Here is a 26,109-nt window from a genome sequence, read left to right as displayed (position 1 = left end):
GTTATCAACTATGGAAGCCTTAATTCACCCAAATGTTTTTAAGTTTGGAAATATTATTAGATATAAGGAGTTATTAACAAATAAGGGGATATTGAAAGATAATTGAAAGATAATTGAAAGAGAAAAGAGAATTGGGAGAGCAAGGGATTGATATAGATTGGTATATGTATATGCAGATAAGAACAAGATACGAAAAAGATGCTAAATTACATGGTTTCTATTTGGAAAAAACTGAGTTGGATAGGATACTCACAGGAACAGAAGAGAAGCTAATTAAAAAACTTTATAATTTTTTGCTGTTTATTGATCTGGAAGAGGAGCAAGTAAAAGAAACAATGATAGCTTGGGAAAGAAATTTTGGTTACTCTATTGAATTTGAAAAATGGAAACAAATGTGGGAAAGGAATTATAAATTAACGATGTCCACTGCATACAAGGAAAATCAATATAAAATGTTTTATAGATGGCATATGCCACCAGACAGGTTAGCAAAAATGTTTAAAGACAAATCAGCTAAATGTTGGAAATGTTATCAGTTACCAGGATCTTATTATCATATGTGGTGGACATGTCCAGAAGCAAAAAATTATTGGAATAAAATTAAAACATGGTTGGAAGAGATGATACAGTTACGTATTGAATTTAAACCAGAGCTGTTCCTATTGGGTATTCTTCCAGAAAAGATTAGTAAGGAAAATATTTATTTGATTATACATGCAATAACAGCTGCAAGAATTGTTTATGCTCAAAACTGGAAAGCAGAGAAAATACCTTTGGAAGAGGAGGTGATTAAAAAAAATATGGATTGTGCAGAAATGAATAGATTGACCTTGATGATTAAAGATAGGGAAGAGATAAAGTATTATAGGATATGAAACTGTTTTTATCATTGGTTGGAAAAGAGATATAAAAAATAAAAGGTTTATGATTATATTTAAAAATTTGATAGGCAGAATTTGTCTTAGAAGGGGTTTTTAAAATGGTTTATATGAAGATCAAGATAGAAGAAATTTCCTTCTTTGGAAAAAGAAGAATGACCGAAGATAACACCGAGATGTCACAGGGAGGGGGCGACAGATTTATTATTTATTTATTTATTATTCGTATTTCTATGCCGCCCAACTCTCTGAGGACTCTGGGTGGCTTACAACAAAGATAATATGAACAATATACAATAAGAGATGTTAAAAAACCCATACACACCGCTCATGGCCGGATCTCGCAAGATCGCAGCAGCGAGATCAACGGCCCCAAGCCTGCCGGAAAAGCCAGGTTTTCACCATTTTCCGGAAGGCCAGTAGGGTGGGAGCAGTCCGGGCCTCAGGAGGTAGCTGATTCCAGAGAGCTGGGGCAGCCACAGAGAAGGCCCTCCCCCGCGGACCCGCCAGCCGACATTGTTTAGCTGACGGGACCCGGAGGAGACCAACTCTGTGGGATCTTACCGGTCGCTGGGAGCTATGTGGTAGAAGACGGTCTCAAAGATAGCCTGGCCCTAAGCCATATAGGGCTTTAAAGGTAATAACCAACACCTTGAATTGTGACCGGAGACCGATAGAAAGTCAGTGCAGCTCACAGAGGATTGGTGTAATGTGGGAGTACCTAGGTGTACCCACAACCACTCGAGCGGCTGCATTCTGGACCAACTGTAGTCTCCGAACACTTTTCAGGGGTAGCCCCATGTAGAGCGCATTGCAATAATCCAACCGTGAGATGACAAGGACATGAGTGACTGTGAGAAAAGCCTCCCAATCCAGGTAGGGTCGCAATTGGTGTACAAGGCGAACCTGTACAAAGGTCCCCTTAGCCACAGCTGCTAGGTGTTGCTCTAATCTTAGCTGTGGGTCAAGGAGGACACCCAAATTGCGAACCTGTTCTGAGAAGGACAGCTTCTCCCCCCCCCCAGGGCTAAGGATGGACAATCGACATGGTCCTTGGGAGGCAATACCCACAGCCACTCGGTTTTGTCTGGGTTAAGTCTGAGCCTCTTAACTCCCATCCAGACTCTCACAGCCTTCAGGCACTGGCACATCACATCCACTGCTTCACTGAAATGATGCGGGGTAGAGATATACTGCTGGGTATCATCGGCATACTGCTGATATCTCACCCCGTATCATCAGATGATCTCCCCCAACGGTTTCAGGTAGATGTTGAATAGAAGGGGAGAGAGGACTGAGCCCTGAGGCACCCCATAAACAAGGGCCCTCGGAGTCGACTTCTGTCCTCCTATCAACACCGACTGAGACCAACCAGAGAGATAAGAGGAGAACCACTGTAACACGGTGCCACCCTCTCCCAACTCCCTTAGTCAGTCTAGTAGGATACCATGGTCAATGGTATTGAAAGCTGCTGAGAGATCAAGTAGCACCACGATAGAGGAATGACCCCCATCACGGGCTCGCCAGAGATTGTCCATCAGCACGACCAAAGCAGTTTCCGTGCTGTAGCCAGGTCTGAAGCCATACTGAAGAGGGTCCAGATAATTCGTTTCATCCAATGTCCGTAGGAGCTGAAGTGCCACCTTCTCTACAACTTTCCCCAGAAAAGGTAAGTTGGAGACTGGACGAAAATTTTTTAATTCTGCTGGGTCCAAGGAAGGCTTCTTTTAATGGTTGCGGAAAAGACCCCTCCCTTAAGGAAGCGTTAACTAAAGTCAGAAGCCTGCCTCGTGTCACCTCTCTGCTGGCCAAAACCAGCCAGGAGGGGCACAGGTCCAACAAACAAGTGGAGGAACTCATTGCACCCACAGCCTTGTCCACTTCCTCAGGAGTCACAGGCTCAAATTCATCCCACACAATACGACTAAGACCTGCCCCTGTCATCTCAGTCAGAATTGCCTAATCAGAGTCCAGGTCCATCCGAATCTGAGCGACTTTATCCGACAGAAACTGCACAAATTCCCCAGCTCTACCCTGTAAGGGCTCCTCCGCTCCCCCTACATTAAGGAGAGAGCGAGTCACCCTAAACAGTGCGGCTGGCGAGAATCAGCGGATGCAATAAGTGCAGAAAAATGCAAACATTTTGCCGACCATATCGCCACTAAGTAAGTCCTAATAAAGGCTCTTAAGAGTGTTTGGTCAGATTCATATTTACTGGTCCTCCAGCGCCACTTTAGACGTCTCTTCTGGCGCTTCATCTCCCGGAGCTCCTCGGTAAACCAGGGAGCTTTCCTGGATCCACTGTTCTTGAGAGGTCACAAAGGCACAATCCGGTCCAGTACCCCAGATGCTGCCTTATTCCAGGCAATAATCAGGGTCTCTGCCAGGCTGTGCACAAGGGAGTCAGATATCTCCCCAAGCTCCTTCTGGAACCCTACAGGGTCCATTAGGCACCTGGGGCGGAACCACTTAATCGGCTCCGCCTCCCTGCGATGGGGGAGTGGCGTCCTAAAGTCCAACCTCAGCAGGAAATGACCATGACAAAGGAGAAACATCTATATCCCATAATTCCAGATCATGTCTCCACTGCCCCGAGAGAAACACCAAGTCGAGCGTGGGTCAGACCCTGAACTACTTGGGTCAGATCCATGATTGTCATGGAAGCCATGAACTCCTGAGACACATCTGAGGGTTCGCCCAGAGACAGAAGGTTAAAATCCCCTAGCACCATGAGCCTGGGGAACTTCACCGCCAACCCAGCTACTGCCTCTAGTAGCCCAGGTAGGGATGTTGTAACGTAGCTGGGAGGCAGGTACGTCAACAACAGACCCAACTGAACCCTTGAGTCTAACCTTAACAGAAGGGACTCACATCTGACAATCTCCGGGGCAGGGATCCAGCAAGGACAAAGACTCTTACGGACAATGACTGCCACTCCTCCACCCCTTCCCTGGAGTCGCGGATGATGCAGTATCTGAAACCTGTCTGGGCACATCTCTGAGAGGGGAACACCCCCCTCCTGGCCCAGCCAGGTCTCTGTTATGCATGCCAGGTAAGCCCTCTCCTCCAGGATTAAATCCCGAACGAGGGGGGCTTTATTAACAACAGATCTGGCATTAAATAGCAGCAGCCTGAGGCCAGGGCCCTGATTTCCCAAGTCACCAGGTATACGGGATGAGCCTTGTGAACCAAAACCAGAGGGGCCAGAACAAGTAATTGCTTTGACATAGCGAGTCCTATTTCCCCGAGAGCGGCCGACCCCTCGGCTCCCGTCATATCTACCTCTCCCAGTCATAACCACAATATTTCGGCTCTCCATCTCCCCAGAGACCCCCTTCCCCATCTAAACATTTAGATGTACTAAATGTTTGTTTGTTTTTAGAAAAAATAATAAAAAGTTATATTAGGAAGTGGGGGGGGGGAAATTCGAATATTTTTAAAAAAAAACAGATTGTGCTTATGATCATACTTTAGTTTCTTTATTTATTTTATTTATTTATTATTTGGGCTTGTATGCCGCCCTCTCAAAGGACTCAGGGTGGCTCACAACAATAAATACACAAATTCAATTATAAAATATAACAGATATAAAAACCCTTTAAAATCACATTTAAAAACCCCTTCAGTCCAATCCGGCCAGGCCAAATAGCCATGTTTTAAGATCACGGCAAAAGGAGCGAAGGTCAGGAGTCACCCGGAGCTCCAGGGGGAGCTGATTCCACAGAGTAGGCGCACCCACAGGAAGGTCAGCTCCCTGGGAGTCACCAGTCGACACTCTCTGGCCGACAGGACCCCAAGGAGGCCCTCCCTGTGAGAATGCACCGGGCGATTGGAAGCTGTCGCTGGCCGCAGATGATCCGCCAGGTATCCTGGGCCTAAACCATGTAGGGTTTTATAGGTAATTACCAGCACCTTGAATTTCACCCGGAGGGCAATGCTGGTCCCGCAGGAGGGGTGTAACATGAGAGTGTCGGGACACTCCCATCACTACCCGCGCAGCCGCATTCTGCACCAGCTGAAGTCTCCGAATGGTCTTCAAGGGCAGCCCCATGTAGAGAGCATTGCAATAGTCGATCCGGGAGGTGACGAGCGCATGAGTGACTGTGCGTAAGTTATTGCGGTCCAGGTAGGGGCGCAACTGGCGCACCAGATGAATCTGCGCAAATGCCCCCCTGGACACAGTTGTTACATGATCGTCCAGAGTCAACTGTGAATCCAGGAGGACGCCTAAATTGCGCGCCCTTTCTACAGGGGGCAACACCTCACCCCCTATAGCCAATGATGTAATATTCTCCCGGAACCGAGATGCCACTACCCACAGCCACTCTGTCTTGGCAGGGTTGAGCTGAAACCTGTTCCTCCCCATCCAGAGCTGCACTGCTTCCAGGCACCGGGACATCACGTCGAGGATATCACTGGGGTTGATTCGGGGTGGATATAAAAAGTTGTGTATCATCAGCATACTGATGATACCTCACCCCGAAACCACGGATAATCTCCCACAGCGGCTTCATGTAGATGTTGAACAAAAGGGGAGAGAGGACTGACCCCTGAGGGACCCCACATGTAAGGGGCCTCCAGGCAGACCTCTGCCCCCCCCAACACCGCTTGCGAACGCCCAGAGAGGTAGAAGGAGAACCACCCTAAAACAGTGCCTCCCACTCCCAACCCCTCAAGGCGCCGCAGCAGGATACCATGGTCGATGGTATCAAAAGCCGCCGAGAGATCTAATAGGACCAGGACAGAGGAATAACCTTTGTCCCGAGCCCTCCAGAGATCATCCACCAGCACGACCAATGCCGTCTCCGTGCTGTACCAGGGCCTGAAACCCGACTGGTACAGGTCCAGATATAATGTTTTATCCAGGACCAATGGGAGCTGATGTGCCACCATGCTCTCAACAACCTTCGCGATGAAGCGAAGGTTGGCGACAGGACAAAAGTTATTCAGAATAGCTGGATCCAGGTTGGGCTTCTTGAGGAGGGGTCTCACCATCGCCTCCTTCAGGGCAGCCGGGAAACTCCCCTCACTCAAAGAAGCAGTTATCACTGCCTGGATCCAGCCATGTGTAACCTCCCGGGCCGAATAAACGAGCCAGGAGGGACACGGGTCCAACACACACTTGGTAGTACTCAGCTTCGCCATGATCCTGTCCACTTTTTCGGGAGTAGCAGGATCAAACTCGTCCCAAATCACCAGACCTGTCACCACCTCCCCCACCGACCCTGCCCAGTCAGAGTCCAGTCCATCCCGAATCTGAGCAATCTTATCCCGTAGATGTTCACTAAATTACTTGACCCGTCCCCATATTGAGTCATCCCCCGTTCCCTGGTTCAAAAGGGAGCAGGATACCCTGAACAGGGTGGCCGGGCGATTATCTGCGGACGCGATAAGGGCAGAGAAGTAAGCACGCTTCGCCACCCTCATCGCCACCAGATAAGACCAGGTAAAAGATCTTCTTTATGCCTTACAGGTCTGCAAAGGCCATAAATGCAAGGATTGGTCGAAAGTTACTTTTTCATCACCATGATAACTTGAATGGCATTCTATGAGGAAGTCACTAAACAAGGACTACCTGTATTTAATATTTCTGATACACTAAATTATCATTTTTAATATTTTGGCTCTATCACACAACAGAGTCAAGCATAACAAATGAAGAAATTAATCTTTTACATAATACAGCTTTTACTACGTTTACACTTATCCATATTGTTTTTACCAGTTATCCCTGTTTTTTAAGCATAAATGTATTTATTACAGTCTGTCTGGTATATTTTACCTTAGGGTATTATTAATGTTAAATTTTCAAAAAACCTAATTTCAGTTTTTTTAATTCCATAGCTTAATTTAAATCCAAGTTAAATTTCTAGACATCAAAATTAAATACTCTAGATTGCATGATGATCTAACATATATTTTCTTAATTTGGCATTTCCCATGTTTTGGAAAACAAAGATTTCTGATAGTTAAAAATCAGGTCAGCTAAATCTGTAGTATAACAATTTAGAAGACATTGATTTGAGACAGTTGTCCTAAAATATCCTCTATGCTTTTTCATGTTTTAACAACATTTTATATTTTGAAGCACTTACGTGGTTGTCCTGTATCTTCTTGGAAAACCTGTACCATATTCATCACATCTTCAGTTAAATGTCTTGCAGCAAGTTCTAAAGCAAAGTTTATTATAACTATTTAGTTAAATTATTTGTCAAATATATTTAATTAATTCATTAAAAATATAAAAGCGAACTTTTTTTCTATATCTCTGATTAAAACTTCCAAGTACATTTGATTATATTAAATTTTCTATTTATATGTTGTCAGGAATCTAATAACTGAGCAAATGATTCTCAGATGCTCTTGATAAAAGATACCTTATGAAGAGAATTCTGTTATTCTAACAATTCATGTTAGAAATACCAGAAAATCCAAGTTTCTATTGAAATAATTCTTTGTACTGGGAACTCTACTGAAATATTTCTTAGTACTGGGAACTTTTTGTTTTATTCTAGGAACTTCTAGGAAAAGGGACAAATAAACCAATAATAGGGTTTTCATTTCTAAACTTTTGCAACACAGAATACTCTGGATGGGGAGTTGTTTATATAATGTTCTGACATATCAAGGAGGCACAAATTCCATCTTTCTCTGTTACTGCAGTGACACTGAAGGTGACATTGAAGGTGTTCAGTTAAAGCAACTGCAGTTTCTTTATTTGATACCAGCAGAGGAAACTAACTTTAAGTAGTGTTCTAACTTCAAAAATCATTAATATATGACTTTTTATAATATGAAAGTTCAATTCTCTGGAAGATACTAAAAGTATTTGTAGTCTCTGGAACACCATAGAGGAGCCCACCCTCACCTATTTTATTCATTTACATGTAGATATTATTACCTCTGAATCACCTCTTTATATCTTAACTCTGTATAGTTTGTTCCAGTGGTGAAATCTGAACCGGTTTACCACTGGCACGCATGCACAATGCATACCAAACACATGCTGCACACACACATGCACAGTACGCACCAAAAGGAGGCTTGGGAAGGTAAGTAGAACAGCGGGGGGGGGGGAATCAGCTGTGGCGTGCAAGCTTGGGAACCTTTTTAAAAACTTTTTTAAAGCATTTTTACTACAGGTTCTCCGGAACCGGTAGTAAAAAGTGCTTTAAAAAGGTTAAAAAAAGGTTCCGACGATCACAGCTGTGGCACGCAATCATCGGAACCTTTTTTTTAACTTTTTAAAAGCATTTTAACTACCGGTTCCAGAGAACCTTTTTTTTTTACCTTTTTAAAGCATTTTTTTACTACTGGTTCTCCGGAACCAGTAGTTAAAAATGTTTTTAAAAGTTTTTTAAAAAGTTCCAGCGATCACATGCCGTTCAGTTGATCTTCATAACTTTTTTTTTTTACTTTTTTTACCACCGGTTCAGCGAACCAGTAGCATTTTTTACTACCAGTTCAGGTGAAATGGCCCAAACCGGTAGCATTTCACCTCTGGTTTGTTCTCTGTGTCCGCAGAGGCAGTTCAGGTGTCAAAATGTGGGCTGAAAGGCTTTTTCCATCCAATCACAGTATGATGAGGGAAAGTCTGTGTTTTGTGAAATAACATGGCAAAGGAGGAAGTATGCATTTTGAAATCTGAGCTGATTCTGACCACACAGAGAACAAACAATGCAGAGTTAAGAGGTAAAGAAGTGATGTAGAGGGAGGGAGAAGAGCTCCTTTGCCGAGAATTACAGCAGCAAAGGTTTCAAAACATGTTCTGAGGATGAAAAAAGGGATATTTGTTTATGTAATATAGCATTTTTGTTAAATACAGATGGGAAAGTTTATAACTATTTGTATACCCATTATGTAAGGGGAATGGAATGTATATTAGATTTTTTTATGTATCAGCCTTCAGCCAGGGTGGATTTTTTCTAATGTTTAAAATTAGATGTATTTGATACTTGGGGTTTGTTTGTTTTTTTGTATACATATTTTTTGTTGTTGTTTGTGTTGTTTTCTTTATTTTGTATTTTATCTTTGATGATAAAAGAATAATCATTTTTTTAAAAAAGAGAAAAGAACAAGACCTCTTTGGAATTCTCAAGACAGGCCTGGTCACCTTCCTTCCTCCGTCTCCTGAGCTCTGCAGATCTTCATAAGGTAAGTGAGCATTGTGAAGGCTGGAGGAGCATTGTGTGGAATCAAGGGTGGGGGGAGGCAAAGCAGGCTCAGTGCCTTTGGAGACCTGGCATGACAGGATTTGGGGAGGGGGGAATTGATAAGTGGATGTGCTGAAGCATCCCTGTGATTGGTCGTAAGGGCAAATGACTGGGGGAGTCCTGTACAATTCCTAACTTTGAAACAAGGTTTCAAAGCTTTGGGGGGGACTGTTATAACTTTGAAAATCACTAAATGAACTGTAGTACTTGAGGATTACTTATATAAGATTCAAATGCATCAGAATAAAACCTATTTCTTTACAAATTATCCATTATTTTCCAAGCCTCTAGTCAGTCAGTTCTGATTTTGACCTATCCAACTTTACTATCCAGTATTTTCACTTTTGTCCACATTAACCAAACTCATTTTTCAAAATTGTTTTTGCAGGCCTTGACACCCATGATAAATCAGAATTCTTACCTTCAATTATATTTTTTGGATCTTTTGGAGTGGGAGGTGTTGGGCTTACTGCTTTTTTCTTTTCCCTGTCAAAATGTACAGTATTGGTAGTATTAAATCTAGATTTATAAATTCAGTGTCCATTTAGCAAAGTTCTAAACATAAATTTTACATGTCACAGTTTATTTATGTTAAAAGTACAAAATCCTATTTTGTTAATATAATACCTTAAGTAAGTATTATAATAAATATTCAGTACTTAAGTAATTAATATAATTACATAAGTAATATAATATAATGGGTTAATAATTTGAATATATATTATGTAAAAGACATTATTCATTTTCAGTGCTTTAAGAACAAATATCAAATAAGAACAAACACCAAATAACAAAGGGGTTAAATAGTGCTTACTATTATATACAAAATTTTTGGTTATTTTTGACATTACTTCATAAAAAAATCATTACCTTCTACTGTTATTTTCAAAAATAATTATGTCACAAAATATAATTCTCAGAATACTGAAAGCAGGGTTAATATGAAAAGTGAGAGTCAATATGAAAATTAGAGAGCTGGAATACTAGAAATAAAATCTGAAATGCTAATTTCAGCATTGGAAGTTCACTGGATAACTGACAGAATAGTGAATAGTTGTTCTCTGTAGAGGGGCCCTGCACTCTAGAATGAATTTTACCTTGAGATCCAAACAGCCTTCACTCTGCTATTGTTTAGAAAAGCCATTAAGAACTGCCAGTACCTCTTCTAAATTCCAAATATTCTGTTATTATAAACTTCAATAAAGGCAGTGCTAGTACTCATGCTTTATGTGCCTGCATTGCCTGCACTACCTAAAAAGTTGACAAGCTTTTTACTTAGAGCAGGGGTGTCAAACTCACATGTCATGTTATCATCATGTGATTTATCGTGACTTTTTCCCCTTCACTAAAACAGGGATGGCCATGGCCAGCACATGACACATCCGGCCCATAGACCGCAAGTTTGACACCCCTGACTTAAAGCATACTGTCATAAAGAAAACTTATATAATTGATTTATAGCATGGGTGGGCAATTACTTCCAAGGGGCCATATGAGAAACTGGGACTGCTGTGGAAAGCTACCAATGCCTTCTCCCTCCCCACTGACACTATCCCATCACCGCCTCCGGTACCCTATTGCTGACATTGCTGCTGCCATGGGCTAAATAGGGACAGCTAAAGGGCCAGATGTGGCCCTCAGGCCATAAAATGCCTACATCTGGTTTATAGGAACATAAATCTATGCAGAAAATACTATTTAATATAGACTATTTAGGGATATTTAGGGAATTAATTATCTCTGGGAATCGGGGCAGGAGTAACTGTAAGAGAAAGAACAAGCACAGGAGAAAATGTCTGATTATTTGTGATTATTTTAAGATTATTATTATTATTGAGTATTATCTCAACTGTGACTCCAGCTACTGGTTAGCGCTGTGCATGTTTAAATCTTGGGGGAAACCATATATGCCTTGTGGCAACCTGCCTGAGCTGGGTGTACCCTTATGCAGGCAATATATAGCTAGTGATGGTAAAATCACTGCAGATTGTTGGGGATTAATGGTGGTTTTAAAAATAAGCTAAGAATACAGTCAAAATTATTAATCATCATACTGTTGCTACACAAATTATTTTCAATTCTTGGATATGAGTTACTTTATAAATCACTTTTGAATTATTTGCTGTATATATTATAATATACATACTATGCTATATATACTATGCTGTGCTGTGCTGTGCTATGCTTCCTCAGAGCAGGGAAAACTGGCTCCCAGGACTTCAGAGTGGGGCACAGTGCAGCATCAGTGTGATGCCTCTCCCAAATGCTTCCCCAGATACCTCTTCAGATGTCAACTTGGGGGAGGATGAACCAGTTCCTGGCACATCAGGAGGGGAATTGATCAGTGGCTCCAAGCAACCTCCTGAGAATGATTTGGCTGAAGCACAGCTACAGCAGGATAGCCCTGAGGCATCAGATGGAAAAAGCATGCAGCTACAGCCAGTTAGGGATGAGGAAGAGGAACAGCCTTCTGCACCTGATCCAAGAAAACATAGTGCAGAGAAAAGGCAGGAGCAGTGAAGGTCAGACAGATTACTCGCAAGTAGAAAGCCTCACCCTTCTTGATGGGCTGCACCAAAAGCTGGCTATTTAACACAGCAGACAGATGGAGGCAATGCTGGGAATGTGTTCATTTCCTAGATGTGTTTTCTGGTCATTGTGATTCTTTACATTAGACACTATGCCTTTACTCAGATCATGCCTTGTGAACTCTTTACCCTTCTTGCCTCATGAACCCTCTTTTATTGTGGATTTAATTTTGCCTGGTGGGTTTATTTTGATTGGGAAACTTTCAAGTTCCTTGTGGACTCATTGGCCATTGCTCTGTGGATTAGCATTAGTCTGCTTGTGTAAACCCACTAAACTATGGTTTCATGTATGTGTGTGAGAGTGAGTGAGTGGGACAACACAAGCTCCTGGCTGTGTACCAGGAGTGGATGGGAGGAGTGGAAGAGAGGCCAGGAACTTCAGAAATGCTGTCAGAGAGGCAATTGGATGAACCTGGCTGAAAAGGAGACAGAAGAGATGCAGCTGCAGCCAAGAAGCTCAGATGACCAGTGAGAAGCACAAGGCGGAGAAGGGGCGCAGCTGCAGTCAGTTAGTTGGGATCAGGAACTGCCTCCTTCACAGATCCCAGGCCATGCAGGGCCAAAAGGAGGGAGGCATACCAGTGGTTGGCAAGGCTACTTGCAAAGAAGCTACCCCTCCTAATGAGGTGCAGTGCAGGGGTGGGTTCTACTTACCTTTACTACCGGTTCGCAATGGGAGGGTGCGCGCTTCTATGCATGCACAGATCATCAATTATGACGTCCGGGCGGGTGGGTAGAGTCTCACACTGCTTTTACTACCGATTCTAAAGAACCAGACAGAACCTGGAGCAACCCACCACTGGTACAGTGGCTGACGGCTATTTAACTGGTGTGTGGAGCAAAGCAATGTAGGAAACAACCACCTGTTTCCTGCAGTGCTTGTACTCCAATGTTTTGATTCCTGCTTTCATTATTCCAGACCTATGCCTTGTTTGCTGACCTTGTGATTGGACCTTGGATTTGGCTTGGATTCTGAACTTGGACCTTGGCTTTAGTTATTGTGGTTGGATTTTGGACTATGCCTGAACTTTGACTTTGTGTGTGAACCTGTGAACTTGTGCCTTTCCCTTGGACTTTGCATTTGCCTTTCACTTCGTTCCTTGATTTTTGCAAACTCAGACTTATTGCGACTTTACCTTTCTTGTGATGGGACATAGGGAATAACATTAGGGGTTTGCAATGCCTTAATAAAGTATTTACAACTTGTGTGTCTGTGTGTGTGTGTGTGCACGCGTGCGCTTAGACAGGACATATAGAGAATGTATTACTACTATCATTGCTTTCTACATATGTCCTCAGCAACATCTAGTAAAAAAAACCCTTCAAACTATGTATCATTGGTTTTTTCATTCTTGTAGAGAACAGTGCTTCCCTTTAATTTCCCTATTACTTGTAGAAGTCAGAGAAACAATGAACAAAACAATTTATATTAGGCATTTATTTATTAGAGAAAATGTAATATAATAATTATACAATTAAATTATGAAGGAAATATACTATGGCAGTGCCTAGTAAACAAAATATTGTACTTTCTATGTAATGTTTATTTTTAATAATCTTTATAATTGTATAAAAATATATTATTATTGATATCATAATTTCTTAAACATAACTCTTATGGTATTCTTACTGTTTAGATATAGGTAAAGAAATCTGAATAAGTTTGGGTAGTTCTTGAACACGGCCTTTTAGTTCTTCAAGTCTTTGAATGCGATTCAGTAACTGATTGATATTATTTGTTATGCTTTTATCTGCTAGAGGAACTTGCCAGTCTGGGATAATTTCTTCCTCACCTAACTGAAATATAGTTAGATAACAAACTATTAACATAATCTGCTGTATATTAACAGAGATTTTCTCAATTAGCTCGAAAGAAGCACACATTCACTGTTTCAAATAATGTATTTTGTACATCATTATAGCAGAACTAACTATACAATATTAAGCTATTGTAAAACATATGAAGGTAGTCCTCGATGTACAACTGTTTGTTTAGTGACTGTTAGAAATTACAACAGCACTGAAAAAAGTGATTTATGACTGGTTTTCATACTTATGACCATTGCAACACCTCCATGATCACATGATCAAAATTCAGCCGCGTGTCAATTGACTCATATTTATAACAGTTGCAGTGTCCCGAGACCATGTGATCACATTTTGCAACCTTCTGACAAGCAAAGTCAATAGAGAAGCCAGATTCATTTAAAAACCATGTTACTAACTTAAGAACTGTAGTGATTCTCTTAACTGTGGCAAAAAAAGTCATAAAATGGAGCAAAACTCACTTAACAAATTTCTCACTTAGCTATAGAAATGTTGAACTCAACTGTGGTCATAAATCAAGGACTACTTATAATGTAAAAACAAACTTTCATACTTTTAATTATATATAATAATAATTAAAATATTGCATTTACCTGAAAGGAAATTAATGCATTTTTAATAAACCACCTACCAACCCACCAAACATAAACAGACCAATTTCTTAAAATGAACTAGAAAATATACTTTACTAATAATGAGAAGGAGACTAACATGAAGTGGGAAAATGTTATTTTGGAATGGCTTCAATTGAGAGCCAGGATGTCTCAAGCTAAATATAATAAATAAAAAACGGGATAAAAAACAGGTCGTTATTTTTATGGAATGTGATTGTTTTCTACTGTAATAGGCAATCAGAGAGGTGGGATAATGGAGACCACCAGAGCATCCCACTGCAGTTGGAAAAGGTACTATCACTACAATTGTGATAAATCAAATTACATGCAAGAAGATTGTCAGTTTCGAAATCCTTTGGTGATGGCCTGAAGTAGCACAGAGCAACTTTGGATGCTCCAGCATAATGTTGTGTATTTTCCATGCTGTAGGTGTAGAAAAGTCCTGGAGAAAAATTTCTGTCTAAATTTGTTGATGTCTGTTTGGTCATTACAATTGCAACTAGACACAAGTGTTGTATTCAATGGGAGACAGGAGCAGCAAGAAGTGATAGGTGGGGAAAGAAAAAAGATTTTTATGGGGTTATTAATGAGAAAGGGACACTGGAGTAATGAAGAAGAACAAAAATATATGATGGCAAAGAACATTATTAAGTCTCTGGGAATATGTGGTTTATGTATAACAGTAGAAAGAAGAGCTGATGTACTAGCTAAAGTAGCCCTAGGAATAAGTGAGTTAGAAAGAGTGGAATTTGGCCAATTGATGGTCCAGGGTTGGGAGTTTCAGTGAATTGTAGCCAAATACTAAGAAATTGTTTTGAGGGCTATGAATCAAGGGACAAGGGTGGTGGATTTGAAAGAAAAGAGATGCCCACAATTTGTTGCTGATCCCACTTTCAGGAACTAAAGAAAAATAGATCTGTATGTAATAAAGCACATTCATTTACAACCTAATAGTAGATGGGTAGATTAACCTGGCATATTCTTGAAATCTAATTGGGTGAGAAAAAGGATATGATCCTTACAAAGATTTGACTTCCTGGGTCTAAGATCCTACAGCAGCCAAGGTTGGTAAGGGTAAGGGTGATAATTTTGCCTATAAACCAGTATTTAGTTGTGAATACTTGCATCTCACGCTGGAGTGCAGGGACATATTAGGAATCCCTTCCTGATCTCATCATTCAATTAGTGTTGGAATATCAATTACTATTGTTGGGGGATTTCAACCTCCATCTTTCAAATATGGAATCTGGGAATATTCAAATTTATTTTGTCCTCTGAGAATTGAAGGCAATTAAATGAGAGAAAAATACTGAATTTGGCCAGTATCGAAAAGAAAATAATTGCAAAAGATTTCAATGAAAATAATTCAAAGATCTTTTTTGTTTTGAGAACTTTTAATATATTGGTATTAGCTATTATTATAGAAACACTTTGAATTATATTAAGATTAATCCCGAATGTCTATTGAACCTGCTCAAGTAAGAAAGAATAAACCTTATATTGTGTCCTTTTATTTATATTCTAAAATTAAACATAAAGAAGAAACAGCAGAATATATAGAGAAACAATTCATATGGTTACCACATATTTCTAAATAGTTTGTGTTAGACCTTAACAATCAAAATTCTAGGTTTACCTCTTCCATCTCATGGACCTCCTTTTCAAACCACTTGAGAAAAACATAAAATAAAATAAAATTAGATATTAACAGATTACATTTTTACAAAATAAAACATAAAGATACATATCAAAAGTTTCTTACCTTAAGCAATGACTCTAATATCTAAGAAAGAAAATATATATTATAAATCACCATCTATTTTATTATATAACAATTTAAATACAAAATAATAAAGTGAGAAATGTTTAGGTTTCCAAATCACACCTCCTTATGTCAGCTTGAGCTGAAAAAGTTTTCTCTTACTATATTTTTTGGTTGATCTTTGTATTTTTGCAATGGAGGAGGGGATTTACCATGCGCTTACCACTCTATTGAAACAGAAGGCTGCTCATTTTAGAGCCTACAGCTAGCAAAAATACAACTGATGACAGTTCTGTAGCACTGAAATTGTCCTTGATATAACTGAATTTTTAGGCAGCTATGCCTTTAAAGGCAGAGAAACATCTTTCCATATCTATTCTAAATTTCCAAAGAAAAGGGTAATTTACACTATAGCTGAATTTTTTCAAGTATAACAAAACATGACAATTAACAGTAAATAAAACCTTCCACTTATGCAGTACAATAAACATGATACATACTTGCTTTTCTTCACGAAGTGCATTTTCCAATTGTGTCCTAAGTTGTGAACAACATATCAGGAAAGAAGTCATATCTTCATAATCTTCCTTCCAATGAGAAAATATGCATACAGTATTTTAGAAATATTGCTAGGGAAAACTATTTCTGATACTTGTAATAATATTATTACAATTCTTATTTTTAAAATGTACAAGTTTTATCATTTAGACGAAGTAACAATAGCATTTACTTATATAAATCAAGAATGAAAATATTATCTAGGATACTACCCTATGTAAACTGAAATGGTAGGTTCCAGTGAGCAAACTGGCATACTTTTATTTACTAAAATTTATGTGTTGTATATTCCTTTGATTCTAGGGGCTTTACAACAGAGAAAACAATAATAAAATACAAAGCTATTCATAAAGCCAAATAATAAACAGAATATATAAAAACTGTAGATAAAAGCAAAGCTGCCATCATACAAGTTAAAATGCCCCTTAATAAAAACTATTTTCATCACTTTCTGAAACATCATCAAAGTAAAGACATTATTAAACTTAGGGGGAAATTGCTTCATAGGGGCTGATGAGTTTAATTTCTAGACTCCAGACCACCTGATTTTTTTTTTAGGAAGCTAGCAAAGAATCATCTCACTTAGCACATGTAGATTAGGTAGATTCCACATGAAGAAAACAATGCTGCTGATAATAAGGATCTAATCTAAGAGGTTTTATAAGTATTCACTTGAAGGTTGAGTTCTACTGGTAATATATACAGTTCCTGTAGAACAAGTATTATACTGCTAAACCAGTGCGAAAACTGGTTGCTATATTATACACCAGTTATAGCTTCTCAATTGTCTTCAAGAATACCCTCACATAAAGCCTATGGCAGTACAGGTAGTTTCCAATTTATGAGTACAATTTGTTGTTGTTCTTAATTGCGAAGTTGTGTCTGACCCATCGCGACCCCATGGACAATGTTCCTCCAGGCCTTCCTGTCCTCTACCATCCCCCAGAGTCCATTTAAGCTCACACCTACTGCTTCAGTGACTCATCCAGCCACCTCGTTCTCTGCTGTCCCCTTCTTTTTCCCTCAATCTTTCCCAGCATTAGGCTTTTCTCCAGTGAGTCCTTCTTTCTCATAAAGTGGCCAAAGTATTTGAGTTTCATGTTCTGGAACTGGCCTTCTAAAGAGCAGTCAGGTTTCATCTCCTCTAGGACTGACCGGTTTGATCACCTTGCAGTCCAAGGGACTTGCAGGAGTCTTCTCCAGCACCAGAGTTCAAAGGCCTCAATTCTTTGGCACTCAGCCTTTCTTATGGTCCAACTTTCACAGCCATACATTGCAACTGGGAAAACCATAGCCTTCACTATACACACTTTTGTTGGCAAGATGATGTCTCTGCTTTTTAGTAAGCTATCTAGATTGGCCATAGCTTTCCTCCCCAGGAGCAAGCATCTTTTAATTTCTTGACTGGGGTCCCCATCTGCGGTGATCTTGGAGCCCAGGAAAATAAAATCTATTACTACCTCTATTTCTTCCCCATCTATTTGCCAGGAATTGAGAGGGCCGGATGCCATGATCTTAGTTTTCTTAATGTTGAGTTTCAAGCCAACTTCTGCACTCTCCTTCTTCACCCTCATCAAGAGGCTCTTTATTTCCTCTTCACTTTCTGCCATTAGAGGGGTATCATCTGCATATCTGAGCTTGTTGATATTTCTCCCGGCAATCTTAATTCCAACTTTTGATTCATCTAGCCCCACCTTTCTCATGATGTGCTCTGCAAATAAGTTAAATAGGCAGGGCGACAGTATACAGTCTTGCCTGACTCCTTTCCCAATTTTTAACCAATCAGTGGTTCTGTGTCCAGTTCTCACTGTTCCTTCTTGATCCGCATATAGGTTTCTCAAGAGACAAATAAGATGGTCTGGTACTCCCATCTCTTTAAGAACTTGCCACAATTTGTTGTGATTCACACAATCAAATGCTTTAGCATAGCCAATGAAGCAGAAGTAGATGTTTTTCTGGAACTCCCTAGCTTTCTCCACGATCCAGCATATATTGGCAATTTGAGCACAATATGAGCACAATAGAGCCCAGAATTTAGATTGTAAGTGGTCAAAGCCAAGGAACCTAACATTACTAGTAGTTATGCGTTTCACAACATAATAATTCAGAACAAACTATTACTGGTCCTCATTTACCAACTGACAATTTAATAGTAACCCTTCAATAGTGATGAAAAAGTACTTTTGCCACCAATCCTCTAACTTACAACCTTTGCAGATATAACAAAGGAAAGATCAAATATCATCATAAGCAAAAGTGTGGTTTCACTTAGCATTCACACATAATGACCAAGGTACTGGTCTCAATTGTGATAGTTAAACAAGAACTACCTGTATTATATCTTTTCCCCCTGCTCATTAATATGTGTTTAGTCTAAAACCAACATCACTCATTGTAGACCTATTTAAACAGCATGTAATGTTACTTACAGGTAGTTCTTCTTCCTCCTCCTCAACCTCTTCTTTACTTTCTTTAACTTCACCTTCCTTTATGTAGACACCTTCCATTGTATGTACAATCTGCAAAAAAATCCAAATAATGTTCTAATCTCTCATTGGCAATGCTTCCTATTTTCCTAATGTTAGAAATCTAGATTGTTAAGTCTTATCTAAGATAGACATCTTTTTTTTCCTTTAGTTTTAGTAACTTTTATGCATTTGTGTTCAACAACCTGTAGTTTTCAGAACTTATAACATTATAAAAGAAAAGACTGCCTCAAGTCAAGGTTGATCACTGATGACAAAATATACATATCAGGTTTTCCTGACAATGATCCAAGGGTACTTAGCATTTACTTTACTTAATTTATACAAAAATCTTACCTTTGTGACTCTAGATAGCTTACAATTAAAACATAAACAATACCAAAAAAATCAGAATGAAATCACCACATAAACAAAACATTAGAACAACACAATGTTAATTTAGTCATCAGGAGACCACTATCATTCACAAACAGTACAATTACCCTCTTTTTGAGATAATACTCTTTAGATGGGACCTACAAAAAAGCTTTTTTGCTGGCCCATATGGGATGGTTAGATGTCACTGAGTGAGTTAATCCTTCAAATAATGAAGCTCCATGCTTCTTCTTCTTCTTCTTTTTTAAATCCCCTTTTCAATTATTCAGTTCACTTACAATAGGGGTGTCAAACTCCCTGCCCACAGACAGGATGCGTCACACGCTGGCCATGCTCACGCCCAGTTTAGTTAAGGGCGAAAAAGTCTCAATACGTCATGTGATGCCACCGTGACGAGACGAGTTTGACATCCCTGAGTTACAACTATGGGATTTTCAAAGAATTCCAATCCATTTAACCATCCATTTCTTTTTTTCAGACCAGCTACATAGTGTCATCTGCTGTGATCTTCCTTTACATTAGAGAGATAAAACATTCTGAAAAATGTACATTAAACTAAGTAATTGCCATTAGTCAAGTATGTGGTTTACTTTCCAATTATTTGCTGCATTCTTGATTAGAATCCAAAGATGACTTTTCAATATAGTAGTCATAAACTACATTGTTCAAACATTCTCTTCAATTTTATTTTTTATTATTTATTTTATTGTTCTGTTATTTTACTTCTGTTCTATTTACCCTTTTCATTTCTTACTTTTATTGTTATAAGCCACCTAGAATGGCCCCATTTTGAGGTAGGTAGCAAATGAATTTAACAAGTAATACATAATAACTCTCAATCTGCAGGGATAGTTGTTGGATTTTAGCAAGAAAATGAAGATTCAGCAAAAAGAATATTTGTATTAAATAAGTTGGCAAATCCTTTTAATTGTTAAAGTCATATTGTTCATTCTAAGAGAAAAATCCATTAATCAAACCTAAGCATACACTGATCTTTATTATGTAAATACGTGCGTCTTCTACAATGTGATCTTTTTAAATATACAGGTAGTCCTCAACTTATGACCATAATGGAACCTGCCCATTACAGTCACATGTCACGATGGCTGTTAAGTGAAGCATTTCATATAACAACCCCTTATCTCTGCTCTCTGCTCTCCCCAATGTAATCATTAAACAAATGTGTGGGACATGGGATGCCATGGGGGTGGGGGAAGCCCTTGGAGGCCTACCACATGCCCAGAACCTATCACACTCCAACAAACCTCTCTGGGCCTCCCAAAGCTTTGTCATCTCTGAAGCATCCTGTGCTATGTTTCCTGCCCCTCAGGGTTCCACAGGCCTATGCATGAAGCCAGTCAACAGAAGCAACCAGCACATGAAAGGCAGTTACAGCCTATAGGCCAAGACCTATTTCACATCTGGCAATCCAAGAGCTTTCCCAAGGCTTCCTCTTTCCCTCAGGATTTTCTAAGCCTTGTCCTGCTACCAAGCTCACTATTAAGCCAAGCAATGAAATCTATATCTGGTCAGCAGAAGTGGCTGACACATGGAGAACAGTTAAAGCTGGTAGGTTGCGGCTTACTTCAAATCCAGCCACCCAAAGAACTTGTAGGATTCAGCCCACTATTCACTTAATTCCAGGGCCCAGCAGCATCCAATTTACCTATATATTTTTTGCAGAGGAGCTTGGCCAATGCTATATGATGCTCAGCTTTCTTTTAGAAGCAACCAGTCAACCATGGCAACCTCATGCTCTTCTCCTAGCAAGTAGCATTTGTTGCAAGACTATAGGGCAAATGTTTTTCCTGGTTTTTAAGAAGGCTTCACAAACTCCACAAATAAATGGAGCCTCCTTAAAATCATAATCTTTTGTTTAGCTATCCTGAATAACACATTTATCTAAATACATGCTTCTCTGATATTTAATTCCCTTAGATTTCTTGAAAAAGTACAACATTAATTTTCAAAAAGGGATATCTATTTATAGAGTTGTACTTGTGAGTAAAGTAAGATGCTGTAGGTACATTCACTGCCTTGATTCAATTGCATACAAACAAAGGGGAGAAATTGAATAATAAACAATGTTAATGATTAACCTACCTCATTTAGATGTGTTGTAATATTCCTAAGCATATCCATTTCATCAAACATTCTATCTTTGTTTCCTGATGTAAGACCTAGAGAATACTGTGTAATGGTTTCTTTGGGAATTGCAGGCATTAAAACCATTGAGTTAGCTTCGTATCTCCTATACTTTCCTCCTTTCTTCCTTGTTCCCGGAGATGAGCGGTCAATTGTTTTTTGTTTTAATTGTTTTGTTGCATTCATTGTGTTGGTTATATAATCTTTTCAAAAACAAATAATAAATATTTCATTCCAAACTTTGAAAACATTTTAATACATAATAAAGCACTATATTTTTCACCTTCAAAACTATCCAATAAATTTTTTGTATTCCAAGTTTAACCTAAGTCTTTGTTTTCAGTTTTCAAGCTGTACGAACAACCCTTTAGAACCTATTTAATATAATGATTATATAAATTTCACTCCTAGGGAGCCAGTACTGTAATGGTTAGGATGCTGGACTAGGAATGGGGAAAATCAAGTTCTAATTATCTCTTAGGCAGGGAATACAACTAAATGACCTTGGACCATTCATTCTCTCACAGCTATAATCAGCATCATATTGAAAAGCCAGCTAATAACTAAACCTCTCATTACAGCAGGCATTAATAGTTTTCCTATTTAAACTAGATGAGCAGAATACAGAAATGTGACCCTACAACCAAACACATACATACAAATATACATACATACACACATACATATGCAGCAACTTTTAAATTCTGCTAAAGTATTTTTTCTGTAATTAAATAAGAGTAGAATATAAATAAGTTTCACATTACATTGAATATATCGAATTAGCGCTCTCCAAAGGCAAAAAAAGTCTGCACATATACAAAATCTTAACAGTAGGGTCAAAAAAGGGCATAATAGCAGCCATGTATAGTTCAAATTCTAATAATTTATCCGTTACTAAATAAAGGTCATTGACAAGTACAAGTAACCAGGAACAGGAGTTGAGTTCAAAGCAGTAAAGTTTAGTATATGCAACCTATATACAAGAATCTGATATAGTAACCATCAAGCCAAATTGGCGCTACACAAGGGTTAATAGAATTCATGGGGGGCTGGACTTGGATCTCTTATGGGAGCGTAGCAATTCCAAATTAATGACAAACCTAATCCCATTCTCAGGCTAACCCTGCTCACCTCCTACATCACTCCACCCTCCAGCACGGCCCCATCCCTCCTCCATAGGCTCTTCAAAGCTGTTCTCTCCTATATAGTCTTTTTGAAGTCTGAGTTCTCATGAGAACTTCATAAAGGAGTCAGTGAGGCTATCTCAATGAAAACTTTCTCCCCTGTTTCTGAAGCAGCTACTGAACCAGGCGGAAGTTGCTGAAACATGGAGACAGAATTAGAAAAGATCTACCACCACCAATGCAACTATGAAATCTTGGATGAGGGGTAAATCAGTAATGAAGTCTAGAGCAGCGGTTCTCAACCTGGGGGTCGCGACCCCTTTGGGGGTCGAACGGCCATTTCACAAGGGTCACCAAAGCCCTCTCTCGCCCCCCCCACGCCTTCACTCACCCTCACTCTCTGCTCTGTTGGATCGCCGGCCGTTCGCTTACCCCGCCCACTCTCAATCTATTGCTGCCTCCTGAGTCCCAGCTGATGGCTAGAGGAAAAAAAACTGTTTAAATTCTTGCCGCGGGGCTTTGTTAAATTGGTGGCTCGCCCCGTCCCTCCGCATCACTATTTATTGCCAATAAATAGTTGTGGGCGAGGGGCAGGCGAGCCAGCAATTTAACAAATGGTTCGGTGTTTTTTTGTAATTTTATTGGCCCGTGGAGCTTAGCATAGGCAAATTAGCCCTTGATTAGATCGGCTCCCGACCCTCAGCTGATTTGCTCTCAGCTGTTTTGCTCAGGGCTTGCTGCTTGCTGGAGCAGATTTTTTTCCCCCTAGCTATGCTGAAAAACGAAACTGAAACTGCTTTGCTGTTGCTGCAACGTTGGAAAATTAGGCAGGCAGATTTCTTTTCTTTTTCCTCACCAAAAAAGGTAGGTGCAAACAATGGGAAATTTAGGGAAAAAGAGGAGAGTTCAAGATTTTAAAACACAAAAGAAAAAAAGCTCTATTTAACTAGGGAATTGTAATAATTGAGATACTATTAATTGTATATTGTGTTGAAAGCAGAAATGGTTAAGTTGTGATTTGGAGGAATATATGGGGAAAATTATTTGGTTTATTATTATTGGTAAATATAATTAATTGATTTGTAAGAAATTGGATTGCATGGAAATAATTGGAATATTCATGTTCATATTAATTAATATACAAAAAAGGTAGTTATACAACTAATTGATTTATATTAAAATGTTGAATTTATATTAAACAACTGTAATATTACATAATTAACCAATGTGAGGATGGATATAAAAATAGATGACAATGGGAAGGGGTATAATATAGAATAGAAGGGAAAAATTGAATTTGATTAAGATTAGAGATGAAGATGAAGGATAATATTGGTTTTTTACAAAAATAGATGAGGAATAAATATGGCAAAAAGGAAATACAGAAATTGTAAATTTAATTGAAATGACTAAACACTGTTTAAATTTGTGAACCAGCCAAATACTCTGTTCAAAGAAAATACATTGTATGTTTGTATGTGTGTTTCTAATTATTGTTATTTATTCATATTTGTTCTCTTTTATTCTTTAAAGTTTAACAATTCATTCTTTATCTTAATATCTTTATATTTGTTTGGGGTTGGCTTTCTTCCCTTTCATCTTTTTTATTGTACAGCAATCTTTCTCCTCAAACCTACCACCTCTCTCTTTTCTTTCCTTTTTACTTTCTCTTCCTCCCCCTCTTCTTCTCCTCCCTACTTCCTCTTCCTTTCTCCTTCTCCTCCTCTCTTCCTCCCTCTCTTACCCTCACTCCTACTCTAATTTCCCTTCCCTTCCTTCATCCCTCTCTATTGCTGTATCCTTTTATGCATATGGACTACTCAGAAGGCTGAAAAAGTTATTTCTGACTGGTCCTCGCACTTTTGACCAGTCCTCGAACTTACGACTGTCCTCACATTTTACGTTTTTGCCCTATCTTGTCACCATGGTGAAGAGAAGCAGTTGTGAAATGAGTGACCTGGTTGTTAAGAATGCTACAATGGGCATAAATGATGACCAGTCATAAGTGCGAAGACTGGTCAAAAGTGTGAGGACCTGTCAGAAATCACTTTTTTCAGCCCTCTGGGTAGTCCTTTTGTGCACATGGACTACTCAGAGGGCTGAAAAAGTTATTTTTGACTGTCCTCGCACTTTTGACCAGATCTCGAATTTATGACTATCCTCACATTTTACGTTTTTTGCCCTATCTTATTACCATGGTGAAAAGAAGCAGTTGTGAAATGAGTGACATGGTTGTTAAGAATGCTGCACACGCATAAATGTGAGGATGGTCATAAGTGTGAGGATCAGTCAAAAGTGTGACGACCTGTCAGAAATGACTTTTTTCAGCCCTCTGAGTAGTCCATATGAATAAAAGGATACAGCAATAGAGAGGGATGAAGGAAGCGAAGGGAAATTAGAGTACTCCCTATAAACATAGCCATGGCCGCTCGGTCACATGACCAGCTAGCCATGCCCACCCAGTCACATGACCTCCAAGCCAAGCCCACAAAATAAGCCACGTCCACAGAACCGGTAGTAAAAAAATTTAGAACCCACCCCTGGTTGGGGGTCACCACAACATGAGGAACTGTATTAAAGGGTCGCGGCATTAGGAAGGTTGAGAACCACTGATCTAATGTATGCCACCTTTTTTCTAACGGATGTCTAGGATTTGGGCAGAAATTAGGTAGGACAATGTCTTGAGATCTGTAAAATAAGGAATTAATTTTTGGAACAAATACCGGATCCAGCTTCATGACCACTCTGTCCGGAAAGAAAATACAAAGATCTTGACGAATAGACAATGCCGCCAATTCAGATACCCTTCTAGCCGACGTAACAGCTAACAGAAATGCTAGTTTCATTGTAAGATGTCTTAACGTTGTTTCCTTGATAGGTTCATAGGGTTCTACTGTGAATGACTGTAATACTAAATTGAGATCCCAAGTTGGATATCTGTGTACTGTTGGTGGTCTTAAATTTACAGCACCATGTAAAAATGATCGAATTCTAGGCTCTTGACACAACGAATTCCCCCTGTCAGTATGAAGACTGTGACCAACGCGGCCACCTGACATCTGAGAGTAGCCGGCGCTAGTCCTTTATCGAATCCAGATTGTAGAAACTTAAGAACGTCCTGTACTGATGCCGAGGTAGGATCTGTATGTTGATCAACTGCCCACAGTGAACCTATTCCAGGATGCATTATAAATGCAGACTGTTGCTGGTTGTCTGGCTGCTTGAATGGTGTCTATGACGTCATGTGGTAACTGTTCTTTCAAGAGACGAATCCGTTCAAGCGCTAGACGGTCAACTGGAGCCAGTCTGGATTTGGATGATAAATTGCTCCGACTCAGATCCCGTCTGCCTACTGGTAACTTCCATGGTTGATCGATCGAGCGATCTCTCAAATCTGCGAACCACTCTCGACGAGGCCAGTACGGTGCCACTAGAATGAGTTCCGCTTTTTCCATCATCATCTTCCTTATGACCAGTGGAATGATGGGAATGGGGGGAAATGCATATAGAAGCCCACGAGGCCAAGGGCTTCGCAGAGC

The 26,109-nt window shown here is 39.6% G+C and overlaps 2 protein-coding genes across 15 annotated transcripts in view; one reads left to right on the top strand and one right to left on the bottom strand.

Annotated features, from left to right (window-relative positions):
• CCDC7 (coiled-coil domain containing 7) overlaps positions 1-26,109 on the bottom strand; it is a 292,932-nt gene that overhangs the window by 220,113 nt on the left and 46,710 nt on the right. For 10 of the 14 annotated variants that reach the window (XR_015734107.1, XM_087892982.1, XM_087892984.1 and 7 more), the window contains 8 exons: positions 21,405-21,649; positions 18,870-18,959; positions 16,383-16,469; positions 15,883-15,903; positions 15,757-15,789; positions 13,310-13,476; positions 9,513-9,577; positions 6,974-7,048 (listed from right to left, as the gene is read on the bottom strand). Coding sequence is in view for 11 of the 14 variants with exons in the window: in XM_087892982.1 (XP_087749108.1) it covers positions 6,974-7,048; positions 9,513-9,577; positions 13,310-13,476; positions 15,757-15,789; positions 15,883-15,903; positions 16,383-16,469; positions 18,870-18,959; positions 21,405-21,632 (766 nt within the window). In the remaining 3 variants the exon portion in view is untranslated. Of the gene's footprint in view, positions 1-6,973; positions 7,049-9,512; positions 9,578-13,309; positions 13,477-15,756; positions 15,790-15,882; positions 15,904-16,382; positions 16,470-18,869; positions 18,960-21,404; positions 21,650-26,109 lie in introns of those variants that run through there. The other 4 variants (XM_087892985.1, XM_060683928.2, XM_087892993.1 and 1 more) reach the window with 4 other exon arrangements.
• Positions 8,762-26,109, top strand: part of EPC1 (enhancer of polycomb 1) — a 126,735-nt gene continuing 109,387 nt past the window's right edge. Inside the window, exon 1 of the mRNA XM_087892998.1 lies at positions 8,762-9,032. The gene's annotated coding sequence lies outside the window, so the exon portion shown is untranslated. The remainder of the gene's footprint in view (positions 9,033-26,109) is intronic.

This window comes from Pantherophis guttatus, chromosome 4 (genome assembly GCF_059756535.1).
Source record: "Pantherophis guttatus breed Tessera chromosome 4, ASM5975653v1, whole genome shotgun sequence".
NCBI classification, from domain to species: domain Eukaryota; kingdom Metazoa; phylum Chordata; class Lepidosauria; order Squamata; family Colubridae; genus Pantherophis; species Pantherophis guttatus.
Note: the sequence above shows the minus strand (reverse complement) of the source record. Positions and strands in the feature narration are given on the sequence as shown.